Below are 22,177 nucleotides of genomic sequence, written 5' to 3'. Positions count from 1 at the left end.
CCTGACTACTGCCAATTATCCCAGGATCCCATGCCATGGGTGTATCAAATTCTTCCTTGTTTAACATCCTTGGAGCCATGACTCCTTCTTAAACAATACCCTCCATCATGTATTTTGAATTTTGGATCCATTCTTCAATGAGATAATGTTTTGTTTCCCTTCTTTCAAGAATTCATCATAATTGAGGATCTACAGAGTACACTATTTTTTTCATGTTCTACTGGAATTATGAGTTTATTAAGTATCTTTTCCATCATTTTTAGGGATCAAGGCAAGAGGGAGAAGCAGTAGTATGTACTCATTCTGCCATTTTGAAGTGAAAGTATTCACAAACATTTCTGTGGTGGCACGAAAAATAAAGAAGAAATGGTTATGTAAATTGTTTTTCAAACATACTCTTCCTTTGTGAGAATCTGACAAATGCCCCTTTTCTGCATTTCCAAAATCACAGCCTGTGATTGGTCATGACAGGGCCTGTGGCAGGCGGAATGCGATGTAAAGGACAGAGCCTGGAAGTACATACGTGCGGCTAGAATCTCTGTGCGGTAGACTGTCCCTTCCCCCAGCCTAATGGTATAAATGGCTCACAGGTCTAGGCTCTAGTATCTTAAAGGACTCACCATTGTTTCTTGTGAACTGTCAAGATCATTGAACTTTGGAACTAGGAAGACTACTAAGAAGCTTAGAGTAACTCAGATGTTGTCTCCATGAGGCATGTCAGGACATTGAGGCTCCATGAGGTTAAGTTGTTCAAACGCACAAAGCTGATAATAGTCACATGCCGAACTCGCTGCCCCAAAGTCAGCCTCACTAAGCCAAATGCCTTTTATTCAATGCTGCACTTAGTAAAGCATGCTGCTCCAGCTGAACGTGCTGACACTAGCCTGTACTGCATTTAATCCCACCAAAAATCTACTAATCTTACAAAGTTGTACCATATGAAATTGCTGTTTTTATAATCCAGAGATGGTCAAATATTGGTAATCTCATATGGTTCAGTCTGATATATTGTCCTTTAATTGTATAATGAGATGGAAAAATTTTTCTTTCAGAAGTAAATATATGAATTCCTCATAGAAGTATCTCGAGCTTGTTGGGAATTTACCTTGATAAGCCAGCTTGAAGTAGGCAGATCCTTTCCGAGAATGGGTGACAGGATTTCTAACAGAATCAGTTTGTCTTTGAGGTGAAAGAGGATGAGGCAACAGAAAGCTTGCCATAGAGTGAAAACTCTGGAAATGAGAAGTCACGAGGAAAAGTAGCACTTCCTCAAGATCACGAAAATGGGTATTTGAGGGAAACTTATTTAGGTCTCAAGGATAAAGGAAGATCTTACTGGTACCCAAGATACTATGGTTCCATGTATTTCCTGAACAGTCACATCGTGAGTAAGGAACCGAAATATGTTTATTCATGTGACAGTGGTAGACATTCTTTAAAAGTTCATTGAATTAAAGAATAAGATTGTCAGTATGTTGCTGGGTGCCACATATGATCTAAATATTCTTTAGTGCATTTAGCATGTGCTAGAAACTTATAAAGCATGAATATAAAAAGCTTAGATTCTGATAGACTGACAGCTTCAAGGCTGGTAAAGGTAACCTACCAAGATATGGAAATTAACCTTTTTTTCCAGGGAAAATGAGATAAATAATCTGGTCACATAAAAGAAGGGTATCACTCAGTTTTACTGATAAAAATGTTGGGCAGTAGCAAGATTCAGACCCTGAGCTGTCCATCTACTATGCCATTTAAAGTAGGGACTAATGCTAAGCGGAAGAAGCCTTGTTCCACAGTGATTTCCAAGAAGTATGTCTGTCCTCTGACTTGCGCCTTAAGTCATTCTTTCCTCAAAAATGCAGAAGTCTCTTAGAGACACCAAAGTTTTCCATTTCTTTAATACTTCCCTTCTAGTTTATATCCTTCTGTCTACTAGTATTTTAATAATAAATAATGGAGGTTTAATATTAATCTATATGAATTAAAAGTAAAAGATACCTAATTTTTAAATATTCTTAAGTATCATTCTAAACTTTTTAACTACATTATACTAAAAAAAATAGTGAATTAAGGAATCTCTAAATATGAAATCCCTCTTTAAGAGCATATTTAAACATGCCTTTGTTTTATATTTCTATCATTATTGTCATCATACATGAGCAATATGATACTTAGCAACTATGAAAAATCTCAATTTAGGGAAAACATTCTGAAGGAAAAAAACACTGGGATTAAATAATTTATTACCATTGCTAAGATGAACACATATACTTGATACTCAATTTTAACTTTAGAACTTTAAAAAAATAGTTTTAATACAGTATCAAAATTTACACAAGTATTTTGTCAAAAGACCAGTGTGCCTTGTATTAGCTTCTGCAGGTTCTACTGCAGGCACAAAACTTTTTTTAAATGTCTTCAGAGTGTAGGAATACAACAATTTAAGGATGAAAGCTTTTCCAGAAAAGGTGTAAATATAGCAAGCAATTTTCCCTTATAGACTAATAATATTCTCAAAATATATAACGTTTTAAAAGAAAAGCTTAAATGGTAACCCAATTACAATAATTAGAAAGATAATTCTATAGCAAATTAATTCATAAATATTTTCTGAGAATAGGATTGCCTTTTCATCACAATAACATTCAAAAAAGTATAACAATTCCTTCACCAATGACAATTAATACATGTATAATGAGCCCACTTAAAAACAAGAGCAACAGAATATCTGCTATGAATCAAATCTGAGTAATTTAGAAGAAAACTGGGAATCGTTGCATTCCTACTTTTATAATTTTATATTACAATATAAAGTTAGCATTCGGTCACAGGCCTCTTGCACATTCATACAAGAAACTATCATTGCATTTGAATAAACACAAAATACCTATCATAGCATTTCCAATACACACAGTCTATTACTTTATATATATATATATACCAAAAATAAGGAAAAACTAAAGCTAGCACACCTCCTTTTCAAATCTCAAGCAATCTGAACAAGAGCTTTTAGCTTCAATAATGAAGGACATGCGTCAGTTTCATAAAACGTTAAGATAGCTGCTGTAGGCTAAGAAAGCTTTTTCCATAAATGCAGTGCAATATTTTAAAGTTTACAGAAAGTTTATTAAATATAACAGCATGTCTAGAAACTAAATTGTAGAAATTGACATCTCACAGCTGGAAACACTTAGAAAAATTGTTTGCTTGTTCTTTAATTGAAATTGTTAATATTAACATTAATGAATACACTGAAGATGGAGGTTGATATGTCCCCAAGATGTGTCTTCATGAATAATACATTAAGATGAAAAGAAAAGATGTATTTACTTTGATCAATTTAAGTAAATGGCACTCTGACAATGCACTCGACAAAGTCCTGCTACCCTTCTAGCTGGTAAGGAAAACTGATGTGGTATTTTTAGTACCTCAAAAGTCAAAACAAAATCCAAGAAACCTAACCTTATCTTGCATCCAAATTAATTATGCATCAGGAACTAGTATTTTATTGACTAAAATATAATAGGTGACCAACTCTCCAACTTGGGAAGCTGGAAACCACTTGCTATCTTCAACAACATGGTAGAACACTCCCACCATGATATACAATGATTCGATTCTATCAAAACCGCTGAGGCTCTACTGGACTCTTCCAATCATGCAGGTTTCCCCATTACAATCTTAGATCTGAAGAGTCAAAAACATTTTAGTTCTAATGAAAATATTGGAACCAAAATGGTGATTTTCAAAGCTACCTTGTTTGAGATGGACTGTAGTGAACATCAAAGTGAGAGACAAAAAATACAACTTTAGCCATACTAAATTTTATCAAGGGAAAATATGTGCAATGTACAATTGCTCCAGGTCTGTGGAAATCCACTCTTTCCTCTCTTATCTCTCTGGCAGTGGTGATGTCATGTTTGAAAGAGAGTACATCTCACATGGGTCCCTTGTACTGGTTTCCAGACAAATGTTGCCTAATTCCAGGACACGAACCTGCAGCATCTCCAAGTTTCCTCCATACAACCTTAAGAAAAAGAAGAAAAAGAGTAAGCATCTTAATTGTCCTGTTCCACAAAGAGGTGTGTATGTTTTTGTGTTTTTTTTTAAGGGGGGAAATCTATGCGAAGGACAAAGAGGAATATAAGACAAGAGACAAAATATTCACACGAATGAGCTCAAAAATAAAATGAAATGTGATGCAAGTTTCTAAATCATGAGAACTGCTCAAGAGACAGGAGTGCCATGCTTCTTTAGCAATCAGGGTCAAAATTACAAAATGATAGGCCACCTTACATTGGTTATGAGAGTGGTCCTCAACTCTGGCTGTCCACTAGGAATTACTCTTAAACAGGTAGGGTTGTCTATTTTTTTTAAATCTGTCAACATGATTCTAATGTGTAGTTAAGAATACATGAGCAAAATCATCCTTGTTCCTATATTATACATCTAAAATGAGGAATACCAAAATGTTAAATAACTAAGAATAAAAGCTGCTTCACTGTCTGTAGTGGTTTAAAGTCCTGAGCTAGTAGCCTTAGGGTCACTCGTTGACTTCCCTTGTTTCCCTGTGGAATGGGGGCCTTGCTGCTGCTGCTGCTGCTGCTGCTGCTGCTGCTGCTGCTGCTGCTGCTGCTGCTAAGTCGCTTCAGTCTGACTCTGTGCGACCCCATAGACGGCAGCCCACCAGGCTCCCCCATCCCTGGGATTCTCCAGGCAAGAACACTGGAGTGGGTTGCCATTTCCTTCTCCAATGCATGAAAGTGAAAAGTGAAAGTGAAGTCGCTCAGTCGTGTCCGACTCTTAGCAACCCCACGGACTGCAGCCCACCAGGGTCCTCCATCCATGGGACTTTCCAGGCAAGAGTACTAGAGTGGGGTGCCATTGCCTTCTCCGAATGGGGGCTTTAGTTATCATAAATTTTAGCTACCCAATAGTATATCTCAGATTACGACAACAGAAAGCATTCAGATGCAGGGGAAAGATAAGAATAAATTCAAAAGTCACTAAAAAAAATATGTTAAAAATCAGGCTATTTTAAAGGGACAATAGCAAAGGGTGAGATTAACAACAAGTAAAACCACTGAATCCAACCATGATATACCAATATACTACATTAAGAAACCACATAGTAACAGTCATAACTCTTAGTGTTTCACTGTTAGGATTATGATCAGATTGACTACTTCCACAGAAATTTACATTGCTCTAATGAACATAAACCAGCTGGTTCATCAATACTTCTTTGTTTTCTCTTTTAAAAGAGCAGATATTCCAGTGAAGCAGGTTTCTAATCATAGTAACACATAAGCATGTAGGGGTCTGTCTACCTTCATTTTGAAACCTATGGAACAATTCACCTCTGTGTGTTAGCAGACACTACTATGTGGTAGAGATGTCCTGTCATATTTGAAGGGAGCTGTAGTTATGGTCTTTAAATATTTGGGAGGGAATTTCCTAGTAGCTTAGATGGTAAAAAATCCACCTGTAATTCAGGAGACCTGGATTTGATCCCTGGGTCAGGAAGATCCCCTGAAGAAGGAAATGGCTACCTATTGCAATATTTGTGCCTGGGAAATCCCATGGACAGAGAAGCCTGGCTAGCTACAGTCCATGGAGTTGCAAAAAGTCGGACACATCTGAGCATACATAGCAGTGAGTGGTTCAGGCTGTTAGGGAAGTGTCCTTTCTCAATACACTGACTGAAGAGGGACACATTCTGAATCAGGAAGCCAACGGGCACTATGGACTTTCCCTTTCTAGCCCTTAAATGGTATTACATCTACCCAGAATGCTTCGATGTCTTGTTTAGAAGCAAAGGATAGATTCAAATGATCAGGAACAAAAGGAATTAGATGATTACAACTCCAAAGTGTTGTATACAACTCCCTCTCCAAGTATTCAAATGTAGAATGTAATGGGCCTTAACCCTGAAATTACATGGTGAAAGGAAACTCAGAGAAGACAGAACTTTGAAATAAGCCAAAGACACTAAGACAGACACAGAGTAGTGACTTGTTAAATAAGTAAGAGAGCTGACCAGTTGGGTATCTGAAATGGTTACTGAGATGCAGGGCCAGTCAAGTATCTCAGCTGCTCTCAGGGAACTGACAAGGGCCAAACAGAAAAACCTAAGATAAAACTATTACTATAAAAAGATAGATAATATACTGTTTCTTGGAGAACAGTATATTTTTGTGGTAGAGCTTGGAAGAGACTAGAAGCACTACATGCTTACTAATCAAAATGATGGTGCTGTGAAGAAAGGTTGTTAACATCTATAAAATGGAAGACTGTATAGATGTTAACCTATTTCCAGAAAGAATACCAGAGACGGATATAAACCTGAGTCTTTTAACTGATTTCACATTATGAGAAAGCTTTACATTTCTGTAACATTATTGTAAAAGCCCATAATTCCTCTAATAGGTTTCATAATCTTATATACATTATTGCTTAGAAATTTTGAAACTGTCCCACAAACTGTATTTTTGTTTATTCTCCAATATTTGCTATGTGTTCTTGATGTGGATATAACTTACAATGGTGACATAAATATTTTAAATCAACACTTTTTTTTTCTTGTGGCTTTTAAATAGTTTCCAAATATAACAGTGCTAACAATCAGATTTGAACTAATTTACTTTTTTTGTTTCTCAAATTTCGGTGACCAAAGGCAAAAACAGAAAAGATGCCCTAGAGAACTTTCAAAGGTAAAAAGCTCTTGGCTTTCTGAAGGCAACAATAATTACCACTGTGTGTGTCCTTTTGAAGGATTTTTGGAAATACAGGCAAATCAAGATCAATGCAAAACTAATCAAGATCCAATTCATTAGTGGGTCCCTTCTCTATGAAATAAATTTTCTAATATCTAAAAATATTTCATCAAAAAAAGAGACAAGAAACAGTCCTGTGTTTATTTAGACAAATTCTGGCATTGAGCACAATAGAGATGGTTTCCTCTGTAAGATACATTGATTTTCATTCTTGAGAAAGAAAATGGAAGTGCCTAGATTCACTACAATTGGGAAAGTGGAAAGAGCTGGTCCTCAGAGAAAATCTGGGTATATGCCTGACTTCCCTATTCACTAGAGGACAATTTGCGGCAAGTAACTTAATTTCAGAATCTTAGTTTCTTCAAGTATAAAATGAGAGTTCCTACCCCGATTGCCCAAGATCTGGTGCGAAACCCAGACTTCTGAATTATGAAGGAGCCTCAATATGACTCTGAGAACCACTGAAGATATGACCTTCTATGGTCCCTTCCAGTTTTACAATTCCTAATGTTTGAACTTTAAAATTTATCTGAGGCAGGTGTTCAAATTGAAAAGCTTAAGGACAGACAAAAAGCTACAGAAGACAAATAGTGATACATTTAGGAAATCATGACATCTAGAACCAATGACCATTTGAAAACAGACAACAGATATGTAAGAAAGACACCACTACAGGCAAGCAAGAGACTATACGTGCTGGGGCAAGAGCGCTAAATGCCCATGGGACTTATTTAACATTTCCTGGATTCTAGGAATGCCTCAGGGAGGTAGGTAAAGGAGATACCTGGTCCTAATAGCCTAAAGCTGAAGGGTATTTCTAAGCAATTTTGATATCCTAATGAACAAAGGATAAAAGTACAATGAACACCAATTCAAATCAAAGCTTAAAATAACTGACCATGAATTTTTGCTTTTAACAAATGTCTTCCCCATCATATTCTACTTAGTTTTTAAATAAATTCCACAAATTATATTCTTGATTAAATGATATATCCAAAGCATATTACTCAAAAATTAAAATTAAGATTAATCAAATCCAAACCTCAATAACAATTACATAGGCTAAGCATTGTGAAAATAGCATGTCTTCTTTTTTTTTCCCCACTGTATTTCTGTGATTTCATAGGTAGATTTCTGTGTGTTTATCTCTTAAGTTCATATCTATCTCTTACTATTTTGAGATACTGCTGGGCATGACATGAAGCACACCTCATATGAATGAAGAACTTAGCAAATATTACCTATTGGGTTGGCTAAGAAGTTCGCTCCAATTTCTATGGAAAAAACAGAACAAACTTTATGGCCAACCCAATATTAAGATGGTGATTTTTTTTCCCCAAGTATTGCTACAAATAATCTGCAGAAGGTTGTGTTTTCTTTGTTTATCATAGGTTTTTAAACACTGCTCTTTAAGGAAAACTATGAAATGGAAACTGATCTATTTTATCAAAACTAGTAACATTTTAGGAAATTTATTGTTCAGAAACTTTCACAGTTCATTCTGGAACACAGAATTGGCCGATTCTTGCTCACCTGCATATTTTACATGATTATTGTGTTAAAAAATACCACAATAACATTTACTAAAGAAACTCAAGGTTTGGTTTTACTTTTACATAAAAAAATAAAGGCATTTGGCCAGCATTTTAAAAGTAGGTATTCATGAAGCAAAATCTAAGCTATGATGAGGCTTTCAACACAGAATACACAATAAAGCACATTAAACTTACATTGCACATTTCTCTGACTATAGCTTTTTCTGTCTCACTAAGGTCATGTTCATACTCTTTACCCTGTTGACGATCTATAGTTTCCTGAACATCCAAGACCTGGATTTGTTGAAAAAGAAAAGCAAATTTCACATGGAAAAAAAAAAGTTTGTTAGTTATGAATAAAAATCATCAAGGAGCTCCACTTTGTAAAAAGAAAAAAAAAAACCTTAGTTTTTTTCCATGTCTGCATATCAGAGTAGGTTAGTATATGGCAAAATCTTTTAAAAGAGTTGATTGTTCTGAAAGCTATCTGGAGTCAATTCTACTTGATTTTCAAATGGCCATTAAGAGCAATCTACTGCATCACTAATAGTCAATTGAATTCATTCATGTCCAAAACAATTAGATGCATTTAGTTAATTTGGTCATTAAGATAAAGCTGACTGTCAACCATTTGGAGATAGTCAATAAATCTTGCTCCATTGTAAAGACTGGCATGTAATTAATTATATTACTCAACAGTCCAAATGATATGTAGACACGGCCTACAGAAAAAATGACTAAAAAGGATAATAGTGACAGGTGAAACTCGTCAGAACCCATAAGAACTTTTAACATGAACGTTACTGCCCTCAGAGTCCTTGCCTGGGTGTGTTCCTGGTGTCTAGGACAGGACTGTGGAGACAGCTCTTTGACAAAAGCAAAGAGAAGCAATGGCTCCCCAGTTGTGAAAATATGTGAGCAACACTAAGCATTTTTCATTTTTCATCTGAGAATGAGGTGTTTTTAAACAATTTTAGATTCTACCTCTCTAAATTATTCCTAAATGAATTGAGAATAAGATTCTGTTCAAAATGTCTTTAAAAGTTTCATGTCAATACTCTATTTAGTACAAAACAAGACAAAACTTTGGCCTTGAGTGCTGTTTGTTATTTTTCTCTACATCAGCTTCTAAATCAAATCACTGATGTAGTATTAAAAAAATGTTTTTCCTAAAAGCTCCTGTATAATCCAGACTGAACTGTAACACTGCTAAACCCCTTGGTTCTACTGCCACGGTCAACGCTGATGGCCACACCTAAAGCTGTCACCTGAGAATTCACACTTAAAGGCCTGAAGCAGAACCCTACAGAGTCAGTTCACATTCTTTTTATACTTAGAGGAAATTATTGATGATGCCCAATGAATATTCATAGAAAACTTAAGGCACTCCTTGGAACAAGCTCACTTGCCCACAAATTCGATTTATTATGCACCTGAGAGACGTGTACTTCAAATCAGTTAATTTCTGCTAAATGAAGTGAAGCTCCAATTAATAGTTATGAATTTTAAAGCAAGAAAAATGTGGCGTATTTCAAGTGGACTAATTCCTCTCGTTGATTTACAACTCTTTCCCCCAAACTATGACCATGGAGTTAAAGTTTAGAAATTTTTAAAACTTTACAAGAAGATGAGAAACTGAGCCACTGTTTCAACTACTACTTTCAGAACAGAAAAAAATGATATAAATCAGCTCTAGATTGGTAGCCTTTTAAAAACAAAACATGTCAAGAGGCTACATTTTTTTTTATGTTGAGGTATTCCAAAGATGCGTTTCCCAGAGGCTATGCTTGCACATATGTCTGTCTCAACTCATGGAAGCAAATGCATTCTATATTCAAAGAGCCTCCAGTTACTCAATCAAGGTGCTTTAGTTGCTCAGCATTACCCATCAGCCAAGTGAGGACACTTAATGTGTTCTGATTATAACACAATATCTTCCTCTCAAGACAAAATTTTGTATGAATTTGGAGAAAACTGAAGAGCTCTTCCTTGCCCTCCCCTTCCTTTTAGGCCATACTACCACAGCTGCGCTGAGAAACCAGGAAAAGATGGCAGTGTGACCCACTACACTGATCTGATTCCAACTGCACTTGTCATTGAATAAGGCAATGGGCTGAAACAGGCTTCAGTTTGGAAAGCAGGGCAGTGTGTCATTTCTGGAGCATGTGTAGATACCAATACTACAGGCTTGAAGCCACTCCTTCATTTTTCCATTTCTAAAGTGCTTTCAGATTGCTAGTGCCTGATTTATGCTCAAGTAACAGCTTGTTTAGCATGCTGTTCATACTAAACAGTATCCAAATGCTGTTGCTAAGAGCAAGCCAGTTGATAAACCAGCAGCTGTCAGACAAAGGGCAGGGAGGGCCCCTCATTCTGGTGTGCCTTCCCACAAATTCCCCTCAGTTGTTCATTTTGTGACGTTTCCCAATCGAAACAGGAAACACCAAGTTCATTGCCACTGGCCCCCAGCATAGTGCTACCACCTCCCCTTATCAGCAATCTGTAAGTGCTTGGGAGAAGCACACTCATTTCATCTAAGTTACAGCAAAATGTAATGAGGGAGCTAAATCAACTGCTAAAACAATCATCCTCAAGTCAAGTAAATATTTTGAAGTTCTCATCTACTTCTTTGCTTTTCTGCATGCCAAGGACAGTGTGGCCCCCTGCATAAGAGTGCCTCATCAGCCTGTGGATAAATCATTCTGAAACCAAAACAACTTTAGAAAAGTTGTGAAATCCATGTGGCAAAAGCAGGACCGAAGCACTCTACCTACGTTATGGCTCAGAAAGGTTTAGTCAAGGCTGCTGCTGTTGTTGCTAAGTCGTTTCAGTAGTGTCCGATTCTGTGCAACCCCATAAACAGCAGGCCACCAGGCTCCTCTGTCCCTGGGATTCTGCAGGCAAGAATACCGGAGTGGGTTGCCATTTCCTTCTCCAACGCATGCATGCATGCTAAGTCGCTTCAGTCATGTCCGACTCTGTACAACATGTTAGGAATTAGAGATAATTTGGAGGACAGTGTTTTATACTTTGGAGCTGATGAAATTTCAAGGAATTGTCTCAGGTTTTAATATGATTTTTATTGCCTGCAGTTTCTTCTTAGGTAAATATTCATATTGCATATTATTAATTTTACTTATTGGAAAGCTCATTACTGGTAAAAAAAATAAACTATAAATTTAAGCCACATCTTTCTTTATTTCAGAATCTTAATTATAAGCCAAAAATAATATATCTTTATGAATAAGACCAGATGTCTATTTTCTATAGTCTATAAAGAGGCATTAACTAGACTTTGAAGACTTAATTTCTATTTAGTGGTGAACAGAGTAGGCTTTTGTTTATTTGAAAACTTTTTTTTAGTAAGTTGCACAACGTACTTCAGTTGCAAAAAGAAAAATATGGTATCCTTCGTTATTTTGGCTACCTATTAAGTTCCTGTATTTGAAGACGTCCATGCTACAAACATTGCACAGAAAATACCTGTAACAATATTTTACACATACATGCACATCAGACTTCAACTTCAATGCAGATAGATATGAATCACATTACTCAAAACAAAATGATAAAATTAGAGATTCAATTCAACCATAAGTACTCAAACCCACTATTAGTTTATAAAATTAAAATCATTCTTCAAAACTTAATATTAAAAAAAAAGTATACCATAGGGGTCAAAAAATAAAGTATCTATGGTTAAAACGAGACCGTGAGGATTACCAGACTATAGTGAACAAGCCACAACACAACTGAAGTACTGAAGAAATGGTTGTACACAGTTGGTTACCTTAAGAGAGTGTACCACGGGTTCAGGCTGCTGAGAAGGTGTGGTATGTCCACTGAAGCTAGCTGGAGAGTTGGGTGAACTGTTACTCCCATCAGCCCCAGATGACAACCTAAAAGAACCCTTAGTAGAAAATCAACAACTTTGTTATTAAAACAAAAGTCGTTTATAACTGAAGAGATGTCATTCAATATTCAATTTCACTGCCAAATGAGAATTAGCCTTTTTTTCCCTAGCCTGTCATAAGATGCTATCAACCTGTTAATTGGAATACACTTGCTGCTTGACCAGCAAAAAAAAAGCTAACCAAGAGCCATCTCTATGCATTTCCAGATGTCAGCTCTGATTTACTGAAGAGAGCAATGCCCCCTAAGGAATGCCCATTAAGAACATTTTAAGAATGATTTTTGAAACTTAAAGATACTCAAGAGTAGGGAATTTGTGAGTTACTCCACATTTGAGTTAAAATGCTCACTCAGCATGACAAATGCCATATTCCATATGTCTCAGAAAATGCAGATACATCACATTGGAGAAATGGTGTCCCTTACCTATGGCGGAACATTTCCCAAAGAGATTTAACCATATGCAACATTTTCTTCAAGAATTCTCTTATTTTATGAACTTTTAAAAAATGAAAAAAAAAAACAGATTGCAAATTATAAATTTGTAGTTTAGTGACTTTTCAACTGAATTGCTGAGAAGTCAGAACCTGGGCATTATTAATTTGACCTGCAAAAGTCACAGTCGCCCATACAGGAAATGGGAAAAAGTAAAAATGTCACTTTTTCCAGGGCTCCTTAGGAAAAATATTAATGGATCAGGAAAGAAAAAGAACATCAGTGATCTACCCTCCTAGCAAAAACAATCTAATGGGAATTTTCCTGTTTTTAGGGTCTGAGAGATTTTAATTTCTATCCATCAACAAATCTGCAGATTTTTTCATACCTACTAGATTAATAACTGTTCCCTTTAACTTGACCCTATGAATCTAATCCCCTGAGAAGGAGCCATGGAAGGCGCAGCATGTGTGGATTCTTGGTAGGAAGAAACAACAGTGATCTGGGACATTAATTTTCTAGCATCCACAGGAGCGCTTCTGTGTTGTGCATTTTAGGGATGGGTGGGAGAAGCTGAGCACAGCAACAGTTACAGGTATGGGTTTTACACAAACCGTGCTAACTGCAGAGAAATTAACTCTTGCTATTGATTTTTACAGAGATTATCATTTATAATGAATTGGGAATATCTTATCCATTCCCTCGTCACTGTCCTTTCTATCTATATGTCCCTGAAGGCTGTCCTTGCCATCTCACAAGCCAACTGAGGCCATGTTCTTTCCTATGCAATCAGGTCAGGTCCTGCCCCCACCCTCATTAGCCAACAGGGAGAGGAAGCCATGGATTATGACATTTAGGTGACCTTCCAGCTTCTGTTTGCCACTGAAATTAATGATGCAATTAATAGCAGGTGATGACATAGGACATACAATTGTCACAGCCCAACCCGCTCTGGGAAAAAAATATAAGGTTTGTTTTGTTGTAATTTGAATCATATCAATCATAGAGTACCTAAAACAAATAATAGAAAGTAATCTATATGAAGTTTAAAGATGATTAATAACAGGCACATGCCCCCCATCCAACCACCAAATTTGGACATTCTCTTCCTTTGTAGAAATCAAATATTTCCAAAACAAATGAGGAACTAAAGGAAGTTCTTCCCTGAAAAGCTCTGGTTCTCTACTATTCTCTTTCCTTACAGGTACCACCCTTAGGAACTCTTCGGAAAAGGTTTCTGAGGTTATACAGAATTCACATCCACGTCTCATTTGGGCTCCACCACTGCAGTGCTGTTTCCTCTGAATGGTAATCTAACTTGTCAGGCAAGATCCCTCCCCTTCTGGAACAAACACCCTGCAAATTCTTCCTTTTCTGCCCAGCCTGTTTCAAATCCCAGATCTGACAAAATGTGGTAGGCATGTCCAATTCTAGCTTCTTTGCCCTTGGGCACAGGACCTCTATCTTTCAGGGTAATTTGGTTTAAGAGAATTTCTGAAATCAATGATAAGTAGCTTCCCTAAACCACATTCTTTGGGCAATTTAGCATTGTTTAGACTTAAGGACAGTCCTGCCTACTCAGAAAGACATACCCTTTTATTAAAGAAGTTTCACCACCATCATCATCACAAAAGCTACAGTGGAAGCTACATAGGTGAGGGAAGGAGGAAGAGGTGGTGGCAGGCAACTTATTCACGGATTCAAGCTCTACTTCAAATCTGCTTTGCAAGCCATGGACTTAGTCATCATTAGAAAGGTAAAGTTTCATATTTCATGTAGTTTTTCGTGTAGCTGCAAGGGTTACTGAATGCAGGTTAAGTTGTACACTAATAGATGCTAAATAGTTTTCTTGATTATAACAGAAACAAGCACCTCATTCTTTCTGTCACATCTCATTTAGTTACTATAAAATAAAACTTTAGATTTCTAGTGCTGATTGGTAGAGTTTTATCTGGGCTTTCTCTAGGCTCTGGGCTCCATCAATACATAGTCTCAGTTGAATAATATGTTTTCACTAAAGTACTTTTTAAAATATGCTACTGGGTAAAATACTAGCACAAAAAATATTTTAAAAGAGTCCCTTGGAGTTTATTTCAATAAGATTTAGCCTGCTTATTTAAATTGTATCTTGGCTGACTCAGGAGACTGGGAATTTAAAAAGAAAAAAATCTTACTGAAATTGGAAATGAGAGTCCCAGCTTTGGGGTTGCTTGTTTTAAAGCCACACATGACCACACACAGTGCACACACCACCGCTTGGGTCAGCGGTCAGTTTGAAAGGGCAAGGAATAATTTTCCAAGCTGGTCTTGACACTTCTGGTGGTGTCTAACAGTTCATTTTCATGGTCACTGACAATCCCTTTTCAAAAAAAAGGTGTAGGTACCTTTCTCCTTCTTCAATGTTTGGGGTTATTCAACTTTCAGCCCCAGGTTCAGGGGGAAAAGCACTGAAGGTAACTATTCAGAAGATAAAAGACTCTATTCCCGCCTTCCCTCCCCTGATCTGGACACACAATGACTTTCCTTCATGTGTGCAGACTTGTTCTCTCCCCCCAGTATAACTTTTCGTCTAGCAACAGAATCCATCTGGTTACGCACAAGCAAATCAGTAGCTGACTCATCTTCACTCACCGGGAGAGTGGGCAGGCATCGTCCTATTCCTCGGCACCCTTGCCACCACTGCAAGACCCGCCGGGCTCTGGGCCCCCAGCCTTTCTCCATATTTGAGCTGTTTCTAGTTGGAGGTTGCCTTCTATTCTGGGTGGCCTTATATTTGGAACAATATAGTACAATCACTCAGAAAAATGCTGTTTCCCAAGTCTCAAGAAAGCAGATAGAACAAGAAGCTTAATGAAATGAACCACAATGACCACAATGGCAAGCTGTAACATGCACCTCTAACAAGGGAGAACATTTAAAAACTCAGTGAAGTCTTGTATGTAAGAGCTAATATTGATTCTTTTTTTTTAAGTTTTGGGCAGAGGTATAACTAATTCTCAAGCTATCAAAAAGAGATAGATGATAATGCCAAAATTCTACCAAAAAAAAAAGGAAGCTATTTATACAACTTAATTCTGTTGGTTTTATTTGTGAGAAATAGAGAATTAACATAAGGTCTTCTAAGTATTTAAACCAGTATCTTCAGAACTTAGAAATTATTTAAATGTAGTTGGGAGCACTCAGACCTTATGTTAAGAAACACACGTTGGGTAGATATATTCATATTCATAAAAACTGACACTGCATCAAATTCTCAGCAAAATTTCTATACACTGAAGAGTATATAATGAACTCAGAGATCACTGTTGCAAAAAACTATTTTACATGGGGCATATACATAATTATCAAAATTTCTATTAATCAGTCATTTCCCAAGTTTCTGTACTGGTTGTAACTAGAGCTATCATATAAGTGACACAAAAAGAAAATAAAAAGAGTTTTCATCCCTAAATTTTAGTTTTTTCAATGACCAAACTAATTTTATTAAAATGATCAGAAACAAAATTAACTCATCTGTCCATAATTTCCTTTCCCTGCCAGCTTTCACTAAGACCTTCTAAGAATGCTATGTCCTAAAGAATAAACAATTTTTGAAATATAGAAAACTTGCAAATGTAGTCTAAAAATTCCAGTGTACAAATATTTAAGTTAATTTTAGGAGACTTAAAATGAGAAAATAATTTGTTAGTTCTCATTAATCTGTTATTTGCTTTACGGTGAACAGCACTGGTCTAATTTTTACTTTTCTCAGACTTTTGGAGGCTGAACAATAAAGAAAATATACCATGGTCAGAAGTGAAATCAGAAAGGGAGCAATGTCGACCAGCATTTGGTACTCACAAAATTTTATTCTGAGTCTACAAAATAAGTACAAGTTACCTATTAAGAAAGAAAGTCACACATATTCTTCACATATAGCAGAGAAAATTATATATTTGCAGTTGGACCACAATGAATATCTCCTCAATCAACACTAATTTAAACTTTGCTCTCTCAGTAATCATCTGTCAGTGTCTATTTCCATTATAAAGATTTATCCAACAATTTATAATATGGTGGATGGCTGAAAAGTCACCCCCTATCCCAATCTGCACAGTTTTGTTCCTGGGATGATCATTAGCAATGAATGAAGATTTTTTTTACAAATGAGCTCTATATTCTAAATTTGGTTCTCTCCAAGACTTAAACATCTCACAGATTTCATGTTTTTTTGTATCCAACAACCAAATAAAACATAAAATTTTCTTTCATCTGTATTTAATGTGTAGTGAGATTAAATCCCAATGCCTCTCCACTGTAACAAAACTTATTACAATAACCATGAAATCTAAGGTAATATCTATGACCAGTTAGAGGCCTTGCTGGAAGGAGCAGTCATTTATTTTCATTTCCAGAAAGTTGATACAACGTGCAATAGCAACATTTTTCAGTATCTTGTAAAAGGTTCTTTTTAAACATACTCAATACAGATTGTAGAGGATTAATCTCATAAAAGGGGGCAATATATGTATTCTTGCCTCAAGAGCCCCATGAACAGTATGAAAAGGCAAAAAGATAAGACACTGAAAGATGAACTCCCCAGGTCGATTGTGCCCAATAGGCTACTGGAGATCAGTGGAGAAATAACTCCAGAAAGAATGAAGAGATGGAGCCAAAGCAAAACTAACACGCAGTTGTGGATGAAACTGGTGATAGAAACAAAGTCCGATGGTGTAAAGAGCAATATTGCATAGGAACCTGGAATGTCAGGTCCATGAATCAAGGCAAATTGGAAGTGGTCAAACAAGAAACTGTAAGACTGATCATCGACATTTCAGGAATCAGCAAATTAAAATGGACTGGAATGGGTAAATTTAACTCAGCTGACCATTATATCTACTACTGTGGGCAAGAATCCCTTAGAAGAAATGGAGTAGCCATCATAGTCAACAAAAGAGTCCAAAATGCAGTATCTGGATGCAATCTCAAAAATGACAGAATGATCTCTTGTTCGTTTTCAAGGCAAACCACTCAATATCACGATAATCCAAGTCTATGCCCCAACTAGTAATGCTGAAGAAGCTGAAGCTGAACGATTTTATGAAGACCTACAAGACCTTCCAGAACTAACACACAAAAAAGATGTCCTTTTCATTATATAGGGGACTGAAATGCAAAAGTAGGAAATCAATGAATACTTGGAGTAACAGGCAAATTTGGCCTTGGAGTACAGAACGAAACAGGGCAAAGGGCGATAGAGTTTTGCCAAGAGAACACACTGGTCATAGCAAACACCTCTTCCAACACAAGAGAATACTCTACACATGGACATCACCAGATGGTCAATACTGAAATCAGATTGATTACATTCTTTGCAGCCAAAGATGGAGAAGCTCCATATAGTCAGCAAAAACAAAACCAGGAGTGGACTGTGGCACAGATCATGAACTCCTTATTGCCAAATTCAGACTTAAATTGAAGTAGGGAAAACCGCTAGACCATTGAGGTATGACCTAAATCAAATCCCTGATTATACAGTGGAAATGACAAATAGATTCAAGGGATTACATCTGAAAGATTGCCTGAAGAACTATGGATGGAGGTTCATGATGTTGTACAGGAGACAGGAATCAAGACCATCCCCATGGAAAAGAAATGCAAAAGAAAAATGGCTTTGTGAGGAGGTCTTACAATAGCTGTGAAAAGAAGAGAAGCAAAAAGCAAAGAAGAAAAGGAAAGATATACCCATTTGAATTCAGAGTTCCAAAGAACAGCAAGGAGAGATAAGAAAGCCTTCCTCAGTGATCAGTGCAAAGAAATAGAGGAAAACAACAGAATGGGAAAGACTAGAGATCTCTTCAAGAAAATTAGAGATACCCAAGGGAATATTTCACACAAAAATGGGCACAATAAAGGACAGAAATGGTATGGACCTAACAGAAGCAGAAAATATCAAGAAGAGGTGACAAGAATACACAGAAGAACTATACAAAAAAGATCTTCATGACCCAGATAACCACGATGGTGTGATCACTCACCTAGAGCTAGACATCCTGGAATGTGAAGCCAAGTGGGTCTTAGGAAGCATCACTACAAACAAAGCTAGTGGAGGTGATGGAATTCCAATTGAGCCATTTCAAATCCTGAAAGATGATGCTGTGAAAGTGCTGCACTCAATATACCAGCAAATATGGAAAACTCAGCAGTGGTCACAGGACTGGAAAAGGTCAGTATTAATACCAATCCCAAAGAAAGGAAATGCCAAAGAATGTTCAAACTACCACACAATTGCACTTATCTCATACACTAGTAAAGTAATGCTCAAAATTCTCCAAGACAGGCTTCAACAGTACATGAACCGTGAACTTCCAGATATTCAATCTGGTTTTAGAAAAGGCAGAGGAACCAGAGATAAAATTGCCAACATCCACTGGATTATCAAAAAAGCAACAGAGTTCCAGAAAAACATCTATTTCTGCATTATTGACTATGCCAAAGCCTTTGTGTGGATCACAATAAACTGTGGAAAATTCTGAAAGAGATGGGAATACCAGACCACCTGACCTGTCTCCTGAGAAATTTGTATGCAGTTCAAGAAGCAACAGTTAGTTCTGGACTTGGAACAACAGACTGGTTGCAGATTGGGAAAGGAGGAAGTAAAGGCTGTATGTTGTCACCCTGCTTATTTAACTTCTATGCAGAGTACATCATGTGAAATGCTAGGCTGGATGAAGCACAAGCTCGGATCAAGATTGTCGGGAGAAATAGCAATAACCTCAGATATGCAGATGACACCACCCTTATGGCAGAAAGTGAAAAAGAACTAAAGAGCCTCTTGATGAAAGTGAAAGTGGAGAGTGAAAAAGTTGGCTTTAAGCTCAACATTCAGAAAACTAAGATGATGGCATCTGGTCCCATCACTTCATGGCAAATAGATGGGGAAACAGTGGAAACAGAGACAGACTTTATTTTAGGGGGCTCCAAAATCACTGCAGATGGTGATTGCAGTCATTAAATTAAAACATCCTTGCTTCTTGGAAGAAAAGTTATGACTAACTTAGATAGCATATTCGGAGAAGGCAATGGCAACCCACTCCAGTACTCTTGCCTGGAAAATCCCATGGACAGAGGAACCTGGTAGGCTGCAGTCCATGGGATCGCTACGAGTCGGACATGACTGAGCGACTTCACTTTCACTTTTCGCTTTCATGCATTGGAGAAGGAAATGGCAACCCACTCCAGTGTTCTTGCCTGGAGAATTCCAGGGATGGGGGAGCCTGGTAGGCTGCCGTCTATGGGGTCGCACAGAGTCGGACATGACTGAAGTGACTTAGCAGCAGCAGCAGACAGCATGTTAAAAAGCACAGACATTACTTTGCCAACAAAGGTCCATCTAGTCAAGGCTATGGTTTCTCCAGTAGTCATGTATGGATATGAGAGTTGGACTATAAAGAAAGCTGAGTGCCAAAGAATTGATGCTTTTGACCTATGGTATTGGAGAAGACTCTTGAGAGTCCCTTGGACTGCAATGAGATTCAGCTAGTCCATCCTAAAGGAAATCAGTCCTGAATATTCATTGGAAGGACTGATGTTGAAGCTGAATCTCCAATACTTTGGCCACCTGATGCAAAGAATTGACTCATTGGAAAAAACCCTGATGCTGGGAAAGATTGAAGGTGGGAGGAGAAGGGGACAACAGAGGATGACATGGTTGGATGGCATCACCGACTCAATGGACATGAGTCTGAATAAACTCTGGGAGTTGGTGATGGACAGGGAGGCCTGGCACACTGCAGTCCATGGGGTCGCAAAGAGTGGACATGACTGAGCAACTGAACTGAACTGAGCTGATATGAGCCAGATTTTCACAGATGAATAAACTACTTTATTATCATTTTAAAGGAAATGGTACTCTTTTAGAATCAGGATTATTGACTTTCTACTCATTTCAGCAACTTTCTTATTTTAAATCAGGTCATGGAAAAATGTATTCTGGACTGGCCGTCATTTTTGACCTTCAAGTAAAATATAATGAAGGTTTTCTGATAGCTCTACAGTTGTCAATCATGCTATTTTTTTGAAGATAGATTTATAGAATATAAATCATCAGTAATTCTGGTTGGAGTGATTTCTGGCAAATTCAGAACCTGAAGTGGGGACACCCAAATTTTATCCAGGAATTGGGAGAACAATTCCCAACCACCTTAACAAAGTCATTTCCTATTTTCTAAGGAATTCTATTTTGCTTTGTTTTCTGCAGTTTTCAAAAAATTCAAATTCATTTTTTTCCTAAAAAGTAGGCATGAATGACCCTGCTATGGTACTCATCAGCTACTGTTGAGCTACATTATATATAGTTAATCTGAAAATTATTTAGTATTCCATTTATTTAGTATTCTATCTATTTAGTATTTATTTAGTATTTTGCATGTTATTTAACTTTCAGTTCAGTTCAGTCGCTCAGTCATGTCTGACTCTTTGCGACCCCATGAATCGCAGCACGCCAGGCCTCCCTGTCCATCACCAACTCCTGGAGTTCACTCAGACTCACGTCCATCGAGTCAGTGATGCCATCCAGCCAATCATCCTCTGTTGTCCCCTTCTCCTCCTGCCCTCAATCCCTCCCAGCATCAGAGTCTTTTCCAATGAGTCAACTCTTTGCATGAGGTGGCCAAAGTACTGGAGTTTCAGCTTTAGCATCATTCCTTCCAAAGAAATCCCAGGGCTGATCTCCTTCAGAATGGACTGGAGGACTGTCCATTGACTGTCAGCTATGTCATCATAGCTGACATCATAATCAATGGGTGAAAAGCTAAAAGCATTTTCCCTAAGCTGAGCAATAAGACAGGGATGTCCCCTCTTGCCAGTTTTTTTCAACATGGTGCTGGAAGTCCTAGTCATAGCAATCAGACAAGAAAAAGAAATAAAAATACTAATTGGAAAAAAAAAAAAGTGTCACTGTTTGCAGATCAGATCAGATCAGATCAGTCGCTCAGTCGTGTCTGACTCTTTGCAACCCCATGAACTGCAGCACGCCAGGCCTCCCTGTCCATCACCAACTCCCGGAGTTCACTGAGACTCACGTCCATCGAGTCAGTGATGCCATCCAGCCATCTCATCCTCTGTCAGATGGCATGATACTAAACAGAGAAAATCCTACACATCACCAAAAAACTATTAAAGCTCACCAGTAAATTAAGTGAAGCTACAGTATACAGGATTTATACACAGAAATCTGTTGCTTGTCTATGCACTAATAATTAACTATCAGAAAGAGAAAGCAAGAAAACATCACATTTAAAACTGCATCAAAAAGAATAAACTACTCAGGGGTAAAATTAACCAAGGAGATAAAATACCTGTACTCTGAAAATTATAACATTCTGATGAATGAAATTGAAGATGATACAAATAAATGGAAATATAATCTGTGTTCGTGAATTGGGAAAAAAATAATATCGTTAAAATGTCCATACTATTCAAAGGAATCTGCAGTCCTAATGCAATCCCTATCTAAATATCTATGACATTTTTCACAGA

General features: G+C 37.2%; 1 protein-coding gene across 10 annotated transcripts in view; it reads right to left on the bottom strand.

Moving 5' to 3' along the window:
- Positions 1 to 215: 215 nt before the first annotated feature.
- The window catches only part of CCDC85A (coiled-coil domain containing 85A), a 228,134-nt gene continuing 206,172 nt past the window's right edge, over positions 216 to 22,177 (bottom strand). For 2 of the 10 annotated variants that reach the window (XM_027555343.1, XM_027555342.1), the window contains exons 4-7: positions 15,290 to 15,424; positions 12,102 to 12,221; positions 8,507 to 8,605; positions 216 to 4,027 (exon numbers count right to left, since the gene is read on the bottom strand). In XM_027555343.1, the coding sequence (XP_027411144.1) occupies positions 3,938 to 4,027; positions 8,507 to 8,605; positions 12,102 to 12,221; positions 15,290 to 15,424 (444 nt within the window). In that variant the 3' untranslated portion in view covers positions 216 to 3,937. Of the gene's footprint in view, positions 4,028 to 8,506; positions 8,606 to 12,101; positions 12,222 to 15,289; positions 15,425 to 22,177 lie in introns of those variants that run through there. The other 8 variants (XM_027555344.1, XM_027555345.1, XM_027555346.1 and 5 more) reach the window with 8 other exon arrangements.

This window comes from Bos indicus x Bos taurus, chromosome 11 (assembly GCF_003369695.1).
Source record: "Bos indicus x Bos taurus breed Angus x Brahman F1 hybrid chromosome 11, Bos_hybrid_MaternalHap_v2.0, whole genome shotgun sequence".
Lineage (NCBI taxonomy): Eukaryota > Metazoa > Chordata > Mammalia > Artiodactyla > Bovidae > Bos > Bos indicus x Bos taurus.
The sequence above is the reverse complement of the archived record's forward strand: the minus strand, read 5'-3'. Positions and strand labels throughout refer to the sequence as shown.